At 44.1% G+C, this 21,828-nt stretch overlaps 1 protein-coding gene across 1 annotated transcript in view; it reads right to left on the reverse strand.

Moving 5' to 3' along the window:
• Positions 1-452: 452 nt before the first annotated feature.
• PLBD1 (phospholipase B domain containing 1) overlaps positions 453-21,828 on the reverse strand; it is a 42,088-nt gene continuing 20,712 nt past the window's right edge. Inside the window, exons 5-11 of the mRNA XM_068940178.1 lie at positions 16,725-16,889; positions 15,400-15,544; positions 8,733-8,933; positions 8,487-8,627; positions 3,516-3,701; positions 2,342-2,448; positions 453-708 (exon numbers count right to left, since the gene is read on the reverse strand). Coding sequence (XP_068796279.1) covers positions 541-708; positions 2,342-2,448; positions 3,516-3,701; positions 8,487-8,627; positions 8,733-8,933; positions 15,400-15,544; positions 16,725-16,889 — 1,113 coding nt within the window. The 3' untranslated portion in view covers positions 453-540. The remainder of the gene's footprint in view (positions 709-2,341; positions 2,449-3,515; positions 3,702-8,486; positions 8,628-8,732; positions 8,934-15,399; positions 15,545-16,724; positions 16,890-21,828) is intronic.

Consider the following 21,828-nt stretch of genomic DNA (forward strand, 5'->3'; position numbering starts at 1 on the left):
TCTGCCATAGAGACCAAGGTGCAAAGTGTCATGGCCTACTTGCTTTGCTAATTACATTCCTGGATGATAAGCCATTCACCACAGATCTCACCTGCACTGCTCAAAATGCGAACATCAAGCCAAGTGCAGAGAAAAAGCCACCAGGGCCCAAAACCTGGCCTGGCCCAGTCCAGAACGCAGGTCCTATGTTGCTACTGTAAATCACTCTGTTAAATCACAGCAGTTCACTCATGCTCTGGGAATAACTGTGATGATGGCTCAGACAACCGAAAGGCAGAGTTATGCCTGTGGACTTCTACATGACCTTCCCATCAATCCTGATCAGAGGAACGGCTTCCCAAATATCTCAGAAGATCTGGGTGGTCAGCACATACACTGGGCTGGACAGAGGTGGCCAATCTCCGAACAAGACGCCTAGCAAGCGGGACAGGGAAAGGCAGGTGAGGCACAGGTAGGTAGACATCCTGGTGGATTTATTACACAAGGAAATTAAAATTTCCATGAACAAAAGAACCTCAATTTGGAATATCAATGCCGGTTTTACAGGATCGGCCTCATAGTGACAAAATGAAAGTTGTACGCATCTGGCAGGCCCTGGTGTCGCGTGTGGTTAAACCGTTTCCAGGTGAAGACAGGGAGCCCACCCTGTACCGGGGGGCCGTTGATTGCAGTAGCTGTGAAAGCTGAAGCCAGGCGGAAATCGGACACCTGTAATGAAGGACAAGAGTTCAGGATAAAATGGTTGTGTGGTGTTTGGCATGCACCCATCACAGAGAGCAGCAACAGCTCAGGGAGATTTGATAACAATAAGGCAAAGAAACTGAGCAAGGGGAAAACGCAACAGTCCTTCCCAGCACAGAAGCATCTTTAGCCACAAAACAACCAGCACTAAAGGGCCAGAGGGTAGTAGCAAAGTGTGAGTCTATGCTGCCCCTGGCCCTTGCACTACCCAAGTCAAGAGAGGCCGCACATCTTCCCTCAGGACAATCCTCCTTGTTTTTGGGTCTCCCCATAAGGGCTGGAGCTGCAGCAGGCACCCTGGAGGGTCTGGCCTAAGTGCTGTTGTGTGTTAAGCACTTGAGCAGGGTAATTCACAAAAGGACGAAGGAAGTAAAGTCACCCCTGCTGTCCAGCCCCTGACCTGCTCCTTTACTATCTCCCAAGAGGCCCACAGCCTGCTCCATCTTCACGAAGTCGAAGATGGTCTTTAGTGTTTACAACAGATTTTGCAGCCAGCTTCTGCCTCTTCTTTGGGCTCTGTCCATTTCCCTCACCACCCCCTATTAGTCCCCAGTCCTTCCCCAGCCCAGCCCAGCCTCCTTGCTTAACTATGATGTTGAAGGCATCACAGCCAGAGCGCTCTGGCTTGCAAGTGTCCCTTGCCAAACACCTCTACAGAGCAATTTTCTGAAATCCCCAAGTAATAACCAGCCCTAGGAGATCCTGCTGGCCACCATGGCTATCTGGCAAGGCAGGCAGGCAAGCTGACCTGGGCTTGTGCAAGCCGAGGGGAGACACTCAGCACTGGCAATACCAAAACGGCCTCCACAGGGTCCATCCTAGCAACCAAACAATCCAGAAAGCAGCAGGCTGGTCCCAGTGGGATAAAGCACCATACAATTTACCAGCTCACCCAGTCTGGACAGCAGCTCACTTAAGTATTGCCCCTCACAGTGAAAACATCATACAAGCTGGCTAGAAAGGCACCGTCTCCAAGACGGTGGGTCTAAGGATTTTCCCATAACCCGCAAAAAAAGCGACGTGACCTAGCCAACCTTTGCTCAAAGCAGTTTTACAGAGAGGCGAGGCCTGGAGCAGGGTGACTTACTAGAGAGCCAGGCTTTTGCAAAGGCAAAGCTAAAGAGAGGAGGAAGACATCTTCCTGCAGGCTTCGGGAACGCACACAGTCCCCACGAACAAGAGCTAGGGCTGTGCAGCAGTCACCCTTCCTACAAGGGATGTGAAGACTCATTCCAGTCTCCTCTTGGGCTCCTCCTGCCACAAGGCTTTGGGGCTTAACTCTTAAATGCCAGGAGTTCCCACGGACATCGGGCTTCTGCACTCCTCCCCATGCGCTCCTCTCCCAGCTCCATCCTTCTGCCACCTGTCACTCTGCCAGGCCTGGCGTCGGGGACGGGAGATGAGACTCACTGCAGAGAAGCACCGTCCTGTGAGCTGCCCAAGCACTCGGACAGTCTGAAGAGAGGACACAGGCAGAGCCTCATGGCCCCACCATGCCCACCCTAGTGCATGGAGATGTGTTTCAAGTCTGACAGGAACACAAACAGGCTACAGCAGACATCCAGCATTGCAGCAGACACTGCAAGCAAGGGTAATTTACCTTGGAGTCATAGCAGCCTGCAGGCACTGGAAAAGAAGGATTCAAGTCCTCCCGGCAGCAAATGGTGTTGCAAGGATTGCGTTTGGCATAAGGATCACGCTGGTAGTCTGGGGAGAAATGTGGGGAGGGGAGGAGGGAAGAAAAGAACAAATTAGTCCCTTCACACAAAGCCTCCGCTGATGGAGCAAAGTCCCCAAGCCACTAAAAAGCTGGTTAGTGCCTAGAAACATCAGTCTATCACTCTGCTCTCACACTCCTCCCCAGGTACCACCTGAAGGTCCATGTTTGAGACAGGATACTAAGCAGACAAACTTCTGGTCCAAATCCATACAGCTGGTCTTACATCCCAGTGGTCTTACCGCTGCCAATCCACAACCATCTGCAACTCCACATGACTAAAGTTTGCAGGAACTTTGTAAAGAAAGCAGTGAGAGCCTTTGTTTTCCTGTACTGGACTAAAACAAGTGGCAAAAAACAAAGGCTTCAAACACCCACTGCAGCAGCAGCAGGGGAAGATGGACAAGCCTTAACATCTACAAGCCTGCTGCTACTCACAGCCTGAACAGCAGCACCCACCCTGGAAGAGGCATCCCAAACCCCAAACCCAGCAATCAGTATGCTCCCTCTAATTGGGGAGCAAAACAGAGAATCTGTACTTAGAGATAGGTTTAGCCAGAAGTTTAATTAAGCTGCTTTTAATCCAGCCAAGCAGAACCCTGTCAGGAGAAAGCAGAGCACAGCAGTACCTACCCAAAGGTCATTCTGCCTGAGCAGAGAAAAAAAGAGACCTGTAGTTTTTATACAAAATTTTCTGGTCTGGTCTGGTCTGATCTGACTGATGCTTAGGATTTACAGCTTTGCAAGACTCTGACAGATTGCAGTCCTACTGGGGAACAGCAGTCCTCAGGCCCTTGGAGCGTCAGAAGCTCTCTGGAAAGGTCAGACAGCAGGCCTGAGGGCCCTTGCTCTGGAAGAAGTCCAGTCTTGTTTCTGTGAGAGTAATTTTTAGCTTTGTCTCCTACATTGACAGCAAGCTTGCATTGTCCTTTTGCTCTGTGCGTGCACAGGTAATGTAGCTCTGCTCTACGTGTCAGGCTGCTGCTTACCACTATAATCCAATAAATAAATGTAACACTGCTTTATTAAGATCAGCTCCACAGAACATGTTTCTTACTGTTGTATCTCATGATGTACTTCATGCTTTCCAGGTTGGTCACCTTGCCCTGGTCTCGCCGGAAGATTTTTGCTCTTGGAGCAAGCTCGTAAGAGAAGTCCAGGCCATACTTCTCAACATAGGCTGCATATCCACTGAGATTGTAAATCTTTTCATGGAAAGGAATATTGTATGAAGGCCAGTAGCCTGCAAGAGAGACAACCCAACCTGTTAGTTACTTAGAAAAGCTGAATCCTCTGCTTATATTAACCAAAAAAAAAATCCACACTGCATTGCCTTAACAGGATGTCTATGAATAACACATCAAGCTGGTGTGAACACAAACAAATTTGGCAGTGGTCACTAGAAGGACCACGGTTGACTCCTAGTACAATACCACTGGAGACTGTACCCAGGCTACCCATCCCCAGGCTTTCACCCTGAGGACTCACCCATCAGGCAGCTGAGACCAGACTTACAGGTGAGTCTGAGGTGAACACACAGAACAGCCCTAGTCCTCCTGCAGAAATCATGATCCCCCTGAAGCTGAGCAGGGAAAGATCATTTCCCTCCACCAAACACTCCCGCAAGTACATTGCAAAGGCCTGAACCCCTTCCTCCTTTTCCCTTCCCAGCTCACCAAAGCAGAGTAAGACACGCTGCTGAGATGTCAGGGACAATCAACACACAGTTGATTGGGGCAGTCATGAGGGCAGAGCGGAATTTAAAAAAGTAAAGCACCTAAGTAAATACGCATTTGTGCCATAATGAGGGCCCCAAGACAGCAGTTAGAAAAAGAGACCCCAGAAAAAAAGCAAATGAATTAAATAAACAGGAACCACAGAGCTAATAGAGATGAACAGGGAGCAGGCAAGCAAAGAAAACACACACAAACACACACAGAGGCTGCTGAGCAGTAGTAGTTAGAAAGCTGTGGTTGCACGCTGTGCAATAGGGAGAGAAGGTGGATAGCTGCACACTTGCCGCTATCCTGAAGTTTTGGTACCTCCAAAGGGCAGGGTTACGAGCCCAAACTCGAAGGAGAGTTTTAGATGGATGACACATGACTGTCTAGAACAAGATTAGTTTAGGAAGCAAATATGCTTGCAAAGAGCAGGGAACCACCCAGATCTGGATCTGGGCACAGGAAGTCTTGAGAGAATGAAAATAGATACCTACGCCATAATGTTTAGGTTTTTTTGCAAGGCACGGCATCAAGAAGCGTTCACATAGAGAGTATATGCCATGAGCTGGTCCCAAGAGCAGCACATCTTCAGCTCCTCCCCAAAGCCCTGGTCTTTCTGTTGTCAGCGGGGACTGTCGCCTCTCAAATCACACATGCCAGGATTTGTCAGGAAGATTTGCTATCTAAACACTGATAAATACAGCACTCCTTGTATTGACATCAGCCCAGTATGACATGAGGAGTCTGACTGTAAGAGGCTCAAGTAAGTCAGCTGGGACACACTGGGAGTCAGATATTAAAATACAAACCAGACTTCCTGAGATAGACACACAGAGAGCAACAGCATTATAAACTTGCCTGAGCAGAGGCCTTGCCAGCTTGGGTCCTGCACAGCATGCAGCAGAGACAGGAGTACCCCATCTGCTGGCATTTGCTTACATGACTTAAGAGCCTATCTGAAGGAAAGGGTGTTCACGTGTGTATGCTGTGTTGCAACACAGGAGTCCTGCAGAAACGAGCACACTTGCCACCCCATACTGAAGCAGGCAGGAAGATGTGGATGAATCAGCTTCCAAACCTATAGGGTTTAGTTACGATTCAAAAAAATTTAAATTGCTAAAACAAAGAAAATCATTTTAAGTTCTCCTCAAGCAAGTGTTCTTCCTGTGTCCCAGGCTCTGCAAGACAGCAAATCCCATGGAGACAGTGCAGCATCCAACCTCAGGCAGGTTTTACCCAAGGACTAATACAAGCCAGTGAAAACTGCTGGCTAGGTCTGGCCAGGTGAACAGTGATGAAAACAAGTCAGAGATGGTGTAAGGTTGGGGAAGAACACACAGGCAGCAAAAATTCTCTGAAGGATCTTGTTTGATCCGTCCTACTCTGCCCATCAGAGCAAGAGAGCTGAGTAGTATTGAGAGGTGGAGCAATAAGATGAGGTGTATGATGGAAGAGACAGAGATCCCAGGTTCTGAACTGAAACGATGTTTCTGATGCTGAAACGGATGTGCAATTCACTCATGATCAAGAAACGTCTGGACTGTGGTCCACTCCCATGCCCCACCTCTAAACTGGAGGCAGTACTGCTCTCTCTCACCTCCTCCACAGGATTCCTGAGTTTTCTTTTTCAACACAGACAGCAACTTGACTTCTTTGCCTGGAAGGGGCTATATGGAACGCAAAAAATTCCTGGGTTTTATAATTCACCTGCACTGGCCAAAGAGGCAAGCTGACAGAGGCCAGGAAATCCTTCCAGTTTTAAAGTCACATAAGAAAATGCTTACTTTTACCTCAGATACAGGCCTTACTATAGCAATACCCGCCTCTGTTTACCTGAGGACTCAGTTCTCATTCTCTGCTGTTCCTAGGTTTATGCCTGAAAGAGACTTACAAAGCTAAAGTTGATGCAAATGCAGCCAACTCACTTTGACCAGGCCAAAGTGGCAAAAGCATGCTATTTTTGGATACCAGCTGCCAGGTATGGAAGGTGCCAGGGTCAGCTACTCGACGAGCACTTTAAGCCTGAGCTGCTCTTGAGGGAGGCAACTGCCTTCACCTGGGCTGCCCCGAGCACTGGGGAACATGCCAGCTCCACTGGGGTCCCTGTGCTGGCATACTGTGTGGCACGGAGGAGTCCAAGACTGCTTCTCCCAAGAGTAATGCTGGCCTACAGCAGCCAAGGTCTCTAAGGCAGCAATTCTGCAGTGCTTGACCACTCTGCGTGGCGAGGGCTGTTCTTTAATGCTTAAACTTTAAGAGACCAGGTGATTTCTGCCACTTGATCCAAGTTCCCAAAGCAGGACATCAGGCTGCGAGGGATTGACATGGCCTGACCACAGCTCAGACCAGGGAAGGCGCAGACACATTGTGGCTGCCTAACTGCACAGGCCACGTAACCTTAGGGTAGGCCATGCTCCGCACTCCCCACACCAAACCCTGCTCTCAGGTGGCCCAAATCAGACCTTTCCACCTACCCAAGAAGGGCACAGAATACAAGAGGGCAAGAGGGCTGATCAGGCCACGTCTCGGGCACAGGAGTGTAGCTTTTGTCCAATACTAGACTGAAGGAGGCAGGACAGCACTAGATGACTGTCACAAAAGAGGATTCAGTGGAAGCAGGCAAGCACAAGTGAACAGGCTTGGAGCGGCAGGCAGGAGTTGCCAGGGGCAGAGATCAGCCCACCGCGATCACTGGAGGAGGTGCATGACCCACTGCAGCAGCAGAAATAATGAGGAGGTGCCTGGATGGGGACCAGGACCAGGCTTGCATGGGCTAGAGAGCTATGGGAGATGGGATTGTCCTGAGAACTGTAGAGGCTGCCCCAGGAAGATATGCAAGAGCACATGGAGCTACGTGTCATCTAGGGGTGGCTGGAAAGGTGTCTGTCCTAACTAAGGAGAAACAGCTGTTCCCAGTCCATTGGCCATCAGGTAGTTCTTGATGAGTTCCTGTCCCTCATTAAAGAAGGGGTTGCAGTTGGGCGCAGCATGGCCCCAAGCACAGTTCCTGCCCCTTCTCCTTACCTCCTACTGGCCAGCAAATCAGAGATGAGTTCAGCCACGTCCTTCCAGCAACAACAGCCACAGGAGGGAATCACCATGCGTCCAAGCCCAGGGGTTGGGCTCAGTCCTATGGGGGATCCCACACAGCATTCTCATGTCACTGCTGAGAAGGAGCTCTGGGAAACCTCTAAACCTGGCCTGTGTGTCAGGCTCATTAACACAGGTGCAGCACAGCTAGGACATAGCTGTATCGCTTCAAGGGCCAGAGCTAAAGCTGCCTTCATTAGCTTGGTCATCTGCACCACAATCCACAACACAGCAGAGGTGCTCAAGGCATTTCACCATCCGAACCACACACAAACACTGGAAGATAAGGTGCAACAGCCTGCTTTCATATCTTCAACGGATTAAGAAGCCAGAGAAGCATAAGGGAAAGAAGAGATTTTTTGCAAACTATTCATGAGAAACATCTCACAAAACCATATTCACATTGTGGCAAAGCCCAAAATAAGCCGGATGTTTCCAAGGAACCAGAGACAAGGAAAATTCCAAAGAGAAACAACTCCTGCTGCTAAGGTAAATGCATTTCCAGTGATTTTGAAGAGCATTTATCGGATCACCCCCTCAGTATGTGATTACAGAAGGGGGAGCACAAAGCACCAGGCATAAGTTTGTGGAAAGAGCTCAGACTTTTGGATGAAAATATGAAAAGTCTGGAGAACACCTGTGAATGCAACCTGACTGTGGGAATTTTACTTCACTAGATCTTTCTTTGTTTTCCATCAGCTTGTTGCTGGTCTTGCTGCAGGATTAAGGAATCTTTTGAACAGCAGATATTTACCAGCTGACACAGCTCTAGAAAAGTTCAGCAAAGGGGCTGAATCTAATGGCAAACTTTTTTAAAAGCTTGCAGGGTGACCTACTCGCAAAATGTTTCAAGTAGCCCACAGCATCAGTTATTCGTCACTGCTTCAAAGAGACCTCACCTCCCTCCTCCATGGGTCCCTAAGATAGGGCAAAATAACATCAAAGAAAAGGAAGAAAGGAAAGAGATGGTGAAGTCAATTTTTGCCTTGCATAATTCCAAGAAATACAAATGCTCACCACACTTCTACTACAGCAGGCAGGAGAAATGAATGCGGAGTTACTGACATGGCAACAGAGGTTTGTTCACACAAACCTCTTGACTTGAAATCTTAGCATTAGTCCACAAAAAACCCTTCCCAGGTATGAAGCAAGGTCCTCTATCAGATGGCACAAACAGCTGGCTTTCCCAAGCCATCAGCTACTATAGGAGCTATTACCTTTCCGGAGAACATTTGTTTGATCAGAATATTCCACAAGAGTTGGGATCTGCTCAACAATGTACAATGCACCATCATCAAGGCTCTTCTGTAGCTTGACCTTCTTCAGGTCCAGCACCATGTACTGGTTGTTGTAAGTCCCTGGGGAGGGGTGAAGAGTTACACATCCTGCTTGCACAAGGCAAGGGCACAAAGGGGAGCGGGAACATATCCTTTCTTCTAAGATTCATACAAGAACGTACTTACCAGAGTTGCACTTTGAGAAGGTTTCTGCCCAAGTTTTGCCGCTGTCTGCCATCATGTTCGCAATACGGACCCTCTGCCAAGCAAACAGGGATTCGGGCACCACTTGCTTAAGGAGGGTTTCGTTGAACACACTGTTGGTTGTCTGCAACATTATCAAGCCACTGCCTAGTATGTAAAAGTCATCCAGGGACACCAAAAAGCCTTAAACGACAATATAAAAGTTTCCATTTTCTCTGTGAAGCTTTGATAAGCTCATAAAATGAAACAGACACCCAAGCTACAAACAGGTCAAAGTCAAACAGCACGTGTGAAAGAGAAAGAGAGAGAGATCAAGCTGTACAAATATTAAAGATGAGATGGCAAATTCTGCAAGTGGGTTAAGCCTGCCTGTAAGCACACAGTTTCTCACTTGTCATGCTTTCAATACACAGCGTACTTCTGTCTAGAGCGTTTGCTTCAGGTTTATGTCCCAAGCTTTCCCTCTTGGAAGTTTCCCCTTCACATGTAAAGCATAGTCTTAGTCCTACACTAGGGATTACACAGTCTAAAAGCCTGGTGAGTACTTGTTTACAACACATAGGTTTCTTTAAAAACACAACAAAGAAAACTGAAACAAAAGAACAAATCCCACAGTCAAATAGATTCTTATGAACCAGTTTCAGTTTGGGATTTTTTTCTCTGGGGGAGCATGAGGGGGTGGCAACAGGTATTTCTTTAAATTAACCCCTCCTGGACTAAACTAGCCAAGTAGAAAGTCTTCCTTCTAGTTCATTCTTTTCCAATGTAACTATTCCGTAAAGCACCAAGCCCAAGATACAGGCACCTCTTAATCATAAAAGATCTCCTGTATACGAGAGAGAGAGAGAGAGAGAGAGAGAGAGAGAGAGATAATATTCTACCTCCTCTTCTTTCTGACATGTTGTCAGTGCTTTTTTACTCCTATCACCCCCACAGAATCAACCCAGCCGTGGATGACAGAGCACAATTCCTTTCTATGTTACAGACCAACAGAAACGCTAGGTCCATTTGCAGATCCCATGCCAGGAGGTGGTATACAGAGTTGCAAAAGTCAATTATAATACCATGGATAGCATGGGACTACTGGTGCCTACCTACAAAGCAGAGATACTTTGACTTCTAGATTCCTCAGAGGGCAGAGGGCTGGCAGTTGCCAGGTTGGGGAAGAAAGGTTCATATTAATTGAGCTCCTGATGGGGACGTCACCCAGAACCAGGACTTTTACTAAAGAGCTATCAATGGCATCAAAAAGTGTACAAAATGCTAAAATCTTCATTTCTAAACATCTGGACAGCATTCATTTAAGGATAAAGCTTTAAGCATCTGACTCAGGCAATTACTTAGTGTAATTGTTGTGCTCCTCTATAAAATCTTCTACAACGAGCCTCATTATTGCACTTTGCAAACAAACTTAGGTCAGCAACTTGTGTGAACCAGAAAGAAAACAGAGTTCTGCCTCCTGCTCCTGGGCTTTCATGAAAAGGCTGACCTCCTTCAAGCAGTAGAGGCCTGTAGTGTTTGAGTGCCCCATTACAGCATATTTCTTCCAAGTCAAATCAGATAAAACACTACTTTATGGTCACCTGATCTCTGAAAACACTTCAGCATAGGTCAGGCAGAGCGCCTTGGCAGCCTATGGTCTTGGAGAGACAGAAAAAAAAGTAACAGTAAATAAAGCATATGAAAAGCAGAGTTCTCTTTCAAATAGCTAAAGACAAGAAATGAAATGCCTTAAACCTGGCTGCTACTAGTTTATCTCACACAAAGACATGGGAGATTCCACCAATAAGCTGCTGCCTAACAAGCTCAGTGCTTAAACAGAGACCAGAAGCAAAAATCATTAAAAACTCATTTGAATCGAACGTCAATTCCCATGTGGGTGCCAACACCAAGTGCCCTACTTCAAAATAAGCAAAGTAAGGGTTTTTTTTTTTCTTTTTTAAATCAATTTAAGCTGAGTTAAAACAGAAAAACTCAACCCAAAGTAAGTGTCAACACAAGGAACGATGCTGAACTAACTGAAGTTTGAACTCTAATTCAAATAAATCACAAAGTTCAGCTAAACCAAAAACAAGAGGATTTCTTTCTGGGCCTTAGTACTCACCAACTTTTATCCTACTTTTACAATACAATGTGCTGTCCAGTATACACCATTACCAGCCCAATTACCCAGAGACAATATATGCCATTATGACTTCGGACACAGCCACCCCAAGACAAAGGGAAGTTAAACATATACCACAGGTTCACCCAGAGGAAAAACATTCACAACAATAAAACCCAGGTGAAGCCTAGAGATATCAGAAAGTATGCGATGTCCTCGTGTTTCATTCTTGTCTTTTTAACTATGCATGAGAATTTGCTGTAATTGAAATTGCCTTTTATGTCAACTGTTATCTGCATACAGTTCACCTATTTGCTCTGTAAGCCCATCTCCCATTCTTATCAGCAACTCTCAATCAATTTTTTTTTTCAATGAACCTGATTGTTCCTACGTAGAAACAAACACGAGCACTTCTGATTGCATTTTCTGGGTCTGAGCCATTTAGATTCAGTTTCCAAACACTGCTGGAAAGTTGTGAAGTTTCCAGAGCCTGGAGCTTCATTCATCATGATGCTATTCATCCACCAAGCAAAGCAAAATACTTTTCAAAATCTGAACCACAGCTTTCTCTGGAGAGAGAAAGCACACTGAACAGCATTTTGGGGGGTGGGGGGGGGGCACGCTCCTGGTAGCTATTGTTACCAAAAAGGAAGGCTGCTGCTTTCTGAACCAGACAGCATTTGTTTTTCTCTTATTTTGGAAGGTTGTCGTGCTCATTCAAGTACAGAAAGGGACAGTAGTATAGCCTGCAAGTCAGAGGCATGAGGTCTAGCCATCACTTCGCAGGGATGGGAGAAGCTCTTGGCTGAAACGCTCAGCGCTCTGGGCTACGAACAGCCCTGGATGATGGGAAGGGAGACGTCTTCTCTGGATTAGCTTTCTTAAACCCATCAGCAGTCGTTTCTCATGCCAAGACTGAACTCCTGCCAGTTGCCTTCCCTCTACTTGGTACATCTCTGCTAGGCACTAACTGATAGCACATCCCACACTGGAGATGAGAGGCCAGAGACATAAGGCACATCAGATATTTTTCTGTTTGCCCCCAAATTTTAGACAGATGTTTGAGGGAGCAAGGAAGCAAAAAAGAGTCTGGCAAAAGCCCATGAGCCAGCTGATGGCAGAAGAGAATTTGCCAGTCCCCTGAACTGCCCTGACAGTGAGGCACTGTAAAGCAGTGACTCCACAGCAGGGCCATGTTTTTGCTTTCTCTCTGCTCTTTTTACCAGGTATGCCCTGCAGAACCACAGCACCCACCTGGCCCCTGCCACTGCATTTCCTACCCCTCCAAGCAACCATAGCTTCAGCCAACATCTGTAAGCAACAGCCACATGGCCTGTGCAATTTCTCTGCTGTGTATAGATTCACCAACCATAGCATGAAATACTTATGCTCAACATTTGAATGAGAGACTGAAATCAGGGGTACCCAAGCATTCAGCTCAGATATTCTTCTTTTCCCTAAGTTCACCGAGCTGCTCAGCATGCAGCTCAGCACAGTTGATTTCAGTAGCAGAAAAGGCCAAGATCAACAGCAAGGTTCAAGTGAGGATTAGCGTGGAAACAAGCAGCAAGCGGCTAAAACATTCTGCAAGAGTAGAGATTACTATTCCCATTCATTTCCACTTGCCTGTGCTTCTACAGCGCTACTGTTGCTCTAAAATCAAGAAAGCAGCAGGGAGGCAACACACCGCAGCACTGACTCTGGAGCACGCTGGCAGAAACCTGGGGAACTGCTGCCGCAACACTGACACTGGAGCACACTGGCAGAAACCTGGGCAACTGCTGGGGAAGCAGGAACAGATTCTGCAATTCCTGCCTGTCCTCCCACCTGCCAACTCAGCCTCAGAAGAGGCAAGGAAGCACAAGGCCCTCTAGCTGTACTGCAACGTGCATGCTGACATGCATCGCGGTTAGCAAAGTCTTAGACACTCTAAACAGAGTCATAACAAATATTAATTTTTGTAGCATATTAGCCCATCTTTTGACGTTCAGTAAATGAACAAACAAGCTGGACAATTTGACTCTCTGACTCCAGGAGAAATCAGGGAGTTGGCACATTCCTTCTCCGAAGACAAATGCCTTCTTGAAGCTTTGCAAGCTTTTCTGTGCAACTTTGGACAGCAGAAGAGTTTTACTTCATATCCAGGCTACTGGATATATATAATTATCTATTAATTACTCAGCTGAGTGTCACTGCCAGCCTGGAGGGACACTTGCCTCTTTTAATGCTCTTTGTTGCTGACCCAAAGTCAGTACTTCTATGCACGTTAAGATCATCTAGGTTATTATTTAGGGAAGCTTACTAGCTGGGACTTTCTTTCTAGTTCTTAGCATCTATCAAGACAGAATAAGAATGAGGGCTCACACGCAGGGAGAAGTTACAGTTGTCAAGTTGAGCCATGAAGAGGACTTGTGGGTTCCTTGGTCAGACACCCTGAAAATATAAGGCTTCATCTCAACACAGCACAGAGCAGAAGAATTTGCCAGTTCCCTCCTTCCTGCATAATGTCCCTAGATCACTACCGGACCAGTGCTTTAGAGCTTGCTCATCTTTTGGAAAACTGCAAGTTTGTGAGCTACGCCCACAGCTAATGGCTCATGCTGTGCTAATGGCTCATGCTTGCCTAGTGCTTGTGATATTACCCCATAATTAGGGGGCCAGTGAGTGCACTTTGCATACCACAGGTGTCTCAGATTTCACTGTGGCCATGGGAACTACTACTACATTTTGTAACGCAGTTCTCACTGAACTTTGCTGGTAGAAGGAAAACTTACCACATCATTGTCAGAATCTAGCTGGCACAAGTAAGCTTTAAATAAGCCATCTCTTAAGAGTTCCCTGCAGGTCCCAACAGTCTTAGGAAGCGCACTGGGATTTTGTATGCTAGAGGACAAACCCTGACCATTTCAGCATGTTAGAAGCCAACCTTCTGGCACTCTCCCACGCAATGTCCTCGATCAGCCTGGTCAAAACATAAGACTTGTATTTAATTTTATGTGAAGAGTCCACAAAAGGGGCAAAACAGCTTAAAGACATCAGCATTTACACCCATTAAAAAGCTCTGCACGGGGGATCCTGATCCCTAGTTTGAATCTGCAGCACAATACAAAATATAACATTCGGGAAACATAGCCACATCCTCCTAAAGGATAGTATTATCCTCAATCGTATTTTTTCTAGGCGATATCAGACCCAGAATGCCTTTCTGTCAGCAACAGACAGGGGACAGACAGCTCAGACAGAAGCCTTGGCTTTCTACCAGGTAACACAGGCTTGGCAAAATTCCTTCCAACAAGTGAGTGGAATACCTCTAGGGGAATTAGAGATAACGCGGGCTTGTGAAAGGCTGTACGCTTAATAGGCATTGACCAAAACATCTCTACTCTTTCATCAATGCAAAATCCCAGTTCTCAGGAAAAGCTGCCCTCCTGAGGGTCACTGAGGAGCAGCACCAGAACCCCGCAGAAAAATATTTGGTTTCAACTTGCAATGAACGCAGCTGCTTTTCAAAAGCGCTTCTTAGTCAGAGTCTCAGGAGTCCCTGCCATGAAGGACTCTTGCCTTTGTAGTAAGGAAACCACAGCAGTTAAAGCACATTTTGCAATCAACAACCAATGCAAAACTTCATCAGAATCAGTCTCCTATAGCATATTCTTCCCTTTAAAAAGTTTAAAAATTTGACTGGGCATTTTTGAGTTTGGAATTTCACCTTCAAAACTGCAGTGCTAACTCACTCAAGCATCTTAGATTTTGCTTTAGTTTTTCATGTTCATAATTCACCATGCTACCCTAGTCTTTTTTTTTGGTTTTGTTTTTTTTTTGGTAAGCAATAGTCCATATTTTACCACTAAAAATTAAATGCTGGCAATTTCGAACATTCTTCCAGGAAACTTGAGAATACTATGCGCTGCCAAATCTTCCCAAGGAGGGTTATAAATAGTCTGGCTGCCTATATTACTAACACATGAAATAAGGATAAAAAATGAGTACTCCTCTCTGCTGCACTCTATACAGAAGCTGGGCGAGGGGGTGTGGAATCATCAGAAGGTTTGCTAACCCAAAGAAATCTATACAATTTCAAATGGCTAGTGTTGCATACTTTCTATTAATCCCATTACAGCATGAATCATGCCACACTGGTAAATGGAAGTGTTCAAAACTGAGTTATTATTAAACATGCCAATGCTATAGGCAAGGTGAGGGGAAGTTCAACAGTTGAGATGACTGCAGACTACACAAGCAGAATTCCAAGCAGCACGTTTGTGCCAGAGGTAGTAGAATATTTAACTAGCACGATTCAGAGCACTACAGGCTATTAATCAACAACAACAAAAAAACAACAACAACATATTCAAGGTAGAAAATTGAAGACGACATGTTCTCCTCTCAGTGTCTAAAAGAAAGAATTAAGGTAGTTTGAACTCCGTGCTTCTTGTGGTACTACCGTTTATACAGGCAAGACGTAATTAAGACAGTAAAAAGGCCCATGCCATCTTGGATATCCTCTTTTTTTCTGTTTTTGTTTTTTTGTTTTTTTCACCGTACCTGGGTAACTGCTGAATGAGACACGGCTGGTTTTAGTGTCTGGATCCACAATATTGAAGTTCCAATGTTTATATATTCTCAGTGTGGCTGCATATGTAAACCAGCTGGAATGGGCAAAATATATGTTCTCGTATCCAGGTAGAACCTGGAAAACGGAAGCAGAACAATGAACAATTTTCAGGCCCTACCACGCTCTGCATGCTTCATACTTCAGAGAAACTGGGAAAACAACTTGTTTTAAGTAGCTTGATTAATTGCTTTGTTCAAGAATGAGCAGATTCTTGTGCTTTTAATTGTGTACTTAACAATGAATTTCTGAAACCCCTGGGAATAATTCTTGCCAGTGTGCTGTTCTCAAATAATTAGTTGTTATTTTTCAAAATGAAACAGCTTTGGGGTTTTTTTTTTTTTTTTTTTGGACACCTGCATCATATGATACGTTTTGTTTCCCTGGTTTCCTCTCGAATACTTGAAATGTATTTACACGTTCAAATCAGCTTTCTACAAACATCTCCAACATTAACTTAGAACATGCTGTTTCTGTGAAAAGTACAGCAGCAGAGACAAGCAAATTCATTTTGAAAGGTAAATATATATTAATAGCACATCTTTTCCAAAGTGCTAAGTGCTTCCCTGGTGCTAAAATTTGTGGTTAACTCAGAAGCCTCTTGCTGTAGGGAAATGCTTAAATTTTGTCTAGTTAAAGCAAATATTGTTGCTCTGGGGTACATGGGGTCTTCATATGCTAATTATTGATAATTTCAACTCTGAAAAAAAAAAAAAAATGAGTTGAGGTCCTGACATATCAGATGCTTAAATACTATGTTATTTCTGTCATTATTCCCATTGGAAAGCTATTTCAGAGTACCACTGCTAACAGTTAGAAACCTTCTTCTAATTTCCAGCCTGTATTCATTCTTGAGCCGCTCACACCCATTTATTCTTGTGCCAGCACTGTCCTTTAGTTTAAGCAATCCTCCTCCCTCCCTTCTTATTTCCCTGACTTCTTTGTAGGCATTGATGCTATCACTGAGCCGAGTGAAGGCTGAAAGGGAAACAAGTCACTCTTCTGCTCTGCTCTCCATGATAGTTCTCCATCCCCTAGTAATTCTAGTAGCTTTTCACTGCCAATTTGTTTTTCTTGAACGCAAGAGAGCAAAACTGGAGCCAGTATCCTACAGAGGCACAAATGACATGCATGAAACGGCCCTGATTGACAACAGTCCCTTTTTATGCACATTCAACAACAGTTAAGGCTACAGAAACACAGACTTACGATACTGCAAATCAATGCAGTCATTGGAAATGAAATGATTGGTGCTCACCTTGATGAGAGCAGAGCAGTGACCCATATCCCACTGATACTTCCCATGGCCTCCTGCCTCCACATTGCATTGTCCACTCCGTGCAGAATACTCAAATAATGCAGGAATGAGGTCCAGCAGGTCTCCAACTGCGTTCAGAAAATGGACATCAAAGGTGCTCAGTGGCTGGGGAAAGAGAGAAAAGAGGGACCACAAAAAACACTTTCAGACAGAGAAGCGTCAATACAATCTCAGCTGTTAGAATTTGTTTTTCTTTCACTCTGAAGGTTCTTATATTTCCTCTTTCATATAAATATCTGTTCACAAGGCCCAGATACTAAAACGCGTTGTGGAATTGGGCACTCAGATTATCTTTAAGAGTGTGGCCTTTGTTCTAGTGTAGTAACATTATCAGTACTAACATTTGAGGAAAAAAGGAGACGCTGACAGCAGTTTATAAGACTTTTGTGTGCTTTTGCAAACAGCATACGAATCAGTCTGCTGCTACTGTTACACTAAGTTTGAACAATAGGATTTATATTTATCTAAATGCCTTTGAGGAGCCTTACATTAATGAATACTCAGGCGAGCTCTCAGATTTTTATAGAGACTACGATTAAAGCATCCTCAGGGCTGAGGAGAAGGAACCAAAAGAGGGAAGCGAGACATGTTAACAATCCTAATCAAGTATGGAACTAGCTGAATAGAAGAAGTCAGTCAAAAGGCACTCAGCTAAGAGCTTTCAAAATCCCCTTATGGTTGGAGCTAGCCAGGGTTATCTGACACACAATTCACAGTGCAACTTGCTCTTCAGACCCTTCTCTCACTTCTCCTCTTCAAAAATAAGTGCTACATAGTGGTCTAACCTCACCTGTTAGGAGAATTTTCTAGATCTTCCCTGTTCATGCTTGCACCATGCCCTTAGTTAAGACAAGGCTTCAGGAAAAAAGACAGAACACAGATCACTGTAGGCATATGATTAGTATTTTTAGAACGCGACATAAACATAGAGCAAAGGAATACACTGCTTGCAGTATAAATCACTCTTATTAAATCCTAAAGCTGACCTATCCCAGAAGAGGGGACTCAAGTGATATGGAAGAGATGAAAGGTGACAAATTCAGAGAACATCTACTTTTTATTCAGAAGGCTGAATTCTGCATTATCCATGCGATGTTCTGGCAGAGAGAATAACCAGCACGAAAAACAAAAAATAATTTAAACTCTACTGCATATATCCCAGGGGAAGGAATTAAACCTTCACATAACGTTCACCAACACAAGTGAGAGAAATAAACCATTCTCACAACTAAGATCATACACAGCAGAAGACCTTACCAGCACCTATAGTTTAAAGAAGAAATGCAAAGCAAACTTTGACATATGCTACATTGCTCTAGCTCAATCACATTTTTGCTGCAAGAACCCAGACAGGGAGCAGCACGGGCCATAGCAAACAAAAAAAAAAAAATCAAGAGATGTATCTTTGGATAATTTTAAGCAACTCAGTGGTATGAATCATTCATTAAAACGTCCTGACAACTGCTATCTTGTATGATTTTTTTCCCCATGTATGACCCAGCTGCATTTAAAGGACTGTAAGCCAAACACACAACGAGGAGAAGCTGTTTCCCAACGTCCAATTTACACAAACATAACTGCTAACGGAAAGTCAGGCAGAAAAGTGACCAGCAAACAGTACTACCAGCAGAGGAGCAGGCAGGACTGCATATGAGACTAGTTAGAAGGAACGTGCTAAGCAAGGAAGCTGTCAGAACTCTAAGCCCAGAAAGCTCGCCAGAGGGTGGGAGGAAAGACCCTATTGAACAAAGCAGCAAAGATTATGCATATTCAAAGTCTTCCACTAGTGAGGTTAGCCTGTCAGCTCCCAAAGCTTGCTAAAATATCAGAGAAGTGAAAGAGGAACTAGGTTGTTAAGCACCCTTTAGAATTGTGTTTTCATTCCCCTTTTCGGGAACAAGGAAATTTTGCTCCAACTTATTTCTAACAACTCATTCAAGAACTCACTGCTTTGCTTTGCTAGGGTAAACCTGGTTTTATGTTTCAGGTTTTCTGATGCTAAGTTACATCAAAGTAGTCCAACAAACATAATGCACAGAGCTTCTCTGGAGCCCCAATAAAGCAATGCATTCAAACAGAAGATTTGTGTGCCTGTAACACAGGTCAAATCTGAGATTCTCAGAGCAGTCTGAGGCACCAGGCTGAGAGTGTCAGTTTGAGAATAGCTATTACCGAGTCCCAGGACATGCAGAGAAGCCTTTTCTATGAGGTCTGTCAGGGTCGATAATAGGGCATATTATGATATTTCTAATCACCTTCTCCCATCTCACACAGCAATGCCAGAAAAATTCCTTGTATGCATGGTTTACATCTGAAGAAGAGTGAATGGCATTAGCTAAGCTGTCAAACAGTGAGGCAATGCAGCCTTGACAAGAAGAAAAACTCCTTTTGCTAGAACGTGTGGCACCTTTTCTAGGGTAGCCTCCCCAAAGTAGTAAAGATCAAAGTGAGTCTTCCTTTCCTTGTTGAAAACTTATCATCAGCTGTAAGGACAAATAAAGTTAGAAAAGTTAAAAGATAACAGAACCAACCTTAAAGGCTGGTCTACAGGGGATAATAAGAGTAACAACTTATTCTGTAACAATTGTTTTCTAATAACTTCCCTATGTGTGAGCATTCTCAATACAAAATAAGGAAGTACAAATCGACGGCTGTCCTAGAATCTGTAGTGTTTAAAACTCTTATACCTCCTTTTCAAGAGTAATTTCCCCATGTAGACAAGCCCAAGATTAATCACAGCTCAGGAAGAGCATTAGGCAGATGAAAAGGCTTAATGTTCTTTGAGTGCCCCTCCTTCAGAAATTGTCTTGACAAAAGGGTTGGGTTTGTTTACTGGATATAAAAATGTTGCTAAACCAGATGGAATAATTTCACACTTTAACATGCAAATGTATTCAGATTTTGACATCAATCTTAAGTAAACGTCAAATTCAAAATATAGACATTCATAATATACCTTGTCACCAAGCAGGTCTTCAGTGGAAGCACCTATCTAAAATATCCCTGCAGGACACGAGGCTTTATGTGATTTTAAATTTAAGAATTTACAATAGTCCACTACAAAACATATGCTCCACATATACAGGAATAAAAAAAATATATACTGGTATTACTGTTAAACAGTTTCTCTCTGTAATAAAGCCTGGTTATTTGTGGCAGATATAATGATTTCTATAACATTCACGTAAAGCAGACTAAGTTTAAGGGGAAAGAAAAATAAAAAGTTTGAGTGGCATCTATCTGTATGCGCATGATCCACCTCTCATTTAAGCACTGTTTGGATTTGGCATAGTTATAATCTACCATGCACTGTACAGGACAATGGAAAGTCAGATTTTTCACTCAGTTTTCCTCAGACGAGCACACATCAACTAATCCACCCAAGGTATAACTCTACCTACTTGCAAGTTTAAACAGGCACATGTAGCGCTAAGAAGTCTTGCGCGCTAAATGCATAAAATTAAAAGCAGACTGGCAATTGATACAGTTTTTGCTTCCATTCTCCTGAAAAAGGAACAGTTTTCTTTCACTTTGCCTAGTGCGCTCAGTGTACAAATCCAGACTTTGTAAACAGAGTCTTTTTCCTCCTTCTCCTTTAGGACTTTTCACCAATACTGGTTAACTAACAAACCTATCTCTCAGGGTTCAGGAATGCACTTTGTCCATGCAAGAGCATTCACATTCATTAGGGGCAAAATAAAATCTAGGAACTCTGAAATCCATCTCCTCCTCCCTTTTTCTTCCCCATGTCTCTGACCTTCAGGGAGCTAGAGACGATGTAAGAAGCGTCCAGCCTTTCTTCTGCAGCACTTAGCCTTGTTCTTATGGACATTCAGAGTGATCAGCTGAATTTAGAAGTATTACGTAGCTTTTCTCAATAGCGTTAAGAACATCAGACAACAAAAATCTGCTTGTCAAGTATGTTTTTGAAAAACAAACAAGAAAAAATAAGATATTCTCAATGCTCTTAATGTTTATCACCCTCATGAATCCAAACTACTGCACCACTAGAGATCGATAAACTTGTTCCCTGTGCTAATAACCCATACCAAATAGGCATCTATATAAAGATTTTTTTTTTTTGATCAAAAAAAAAAAGCAGTATCTACCAAGGGAAACAGAGAAGAGGGAGCTCACACAGCACTAAGAAAAATGTGCAATATGAATGAGATTTTCTTTTCAAAACATGCAGGATTTGTTGTTTGTTGCAGGGGCTTTCAGTCACAAGTTATTTCAAACATTTTGAAGGCAAGACATGAGTAACGTAAACAGTAAACATCTGTCACTGTACTTCTTGCACAAAGACAGATCAAAATGACATCAGACAAACTGAACCAACGTACAATTGTCAGACGTATGAGAAAACCATCTATTAGCTAAATTTATTCCCCAAACATTGCACTTTTAAAAAAAAAAAACTAAGGGATTAAACAAAAGAACCTTACTAACATTCTTAAAACACGTACTACAAAAGCAAATTTGAAAACAGCCTCCTTGGAAGGGACAGGTGTTCTTGAGTCAAAAGAAATAAGCAAGACACAGGAAAGTCTGTCGGTCTTTGCTCTGGGTTTCTTTTTAGCGCTGATGATTTACAGAAGCTGGAACGATTCTCATATCAGTGAATGTGTCAGAGCTAGAATGCTAGTCGCTACCATCCTACCGACATGTGTTTTTATTGTCTGTGTAAGGTCAGAGGGACAATCTTCAAGCCCTTTATATCCTGAAGGGGATACAAACAGCAGTAAATATGTACACAAATAGCACTGTTGTGGCCTACTCCTGCAGAAGTATTTGGAAAGTGGCATGGTATCCAGCTAAGGGATCCACAGGTACTTTTACCAAGCTGTCAGGTACCATTTTGAGGTCAAAGAAACCCAAAAGTCCAGGTGCACAGCAGCTGCCCAAACTGTACTCAGGAGACTGACGTTAACTTACTGGCTCCGGCAAACAGCGGAAACTGTACACCATCTTGAGTGACAAACACACGGATAGGGAAGATTTTTTGCTTTGAATAAAACGATATGGACCCAACATAGGCGATACT

Source organism: Struthio camelus, chromosome 1 (genome assembly GCF_040807025.1).
Source record: "Struthio camelus isolate bStrCam1 chromosome 1, bStrCam1.hap1, whole genome shotgun sequence".
NCBI lineage: Eukaryota > Metazoa > Chordata > Aves > Struthioniformes > Struthionidae > Struthio > Struthio camelus.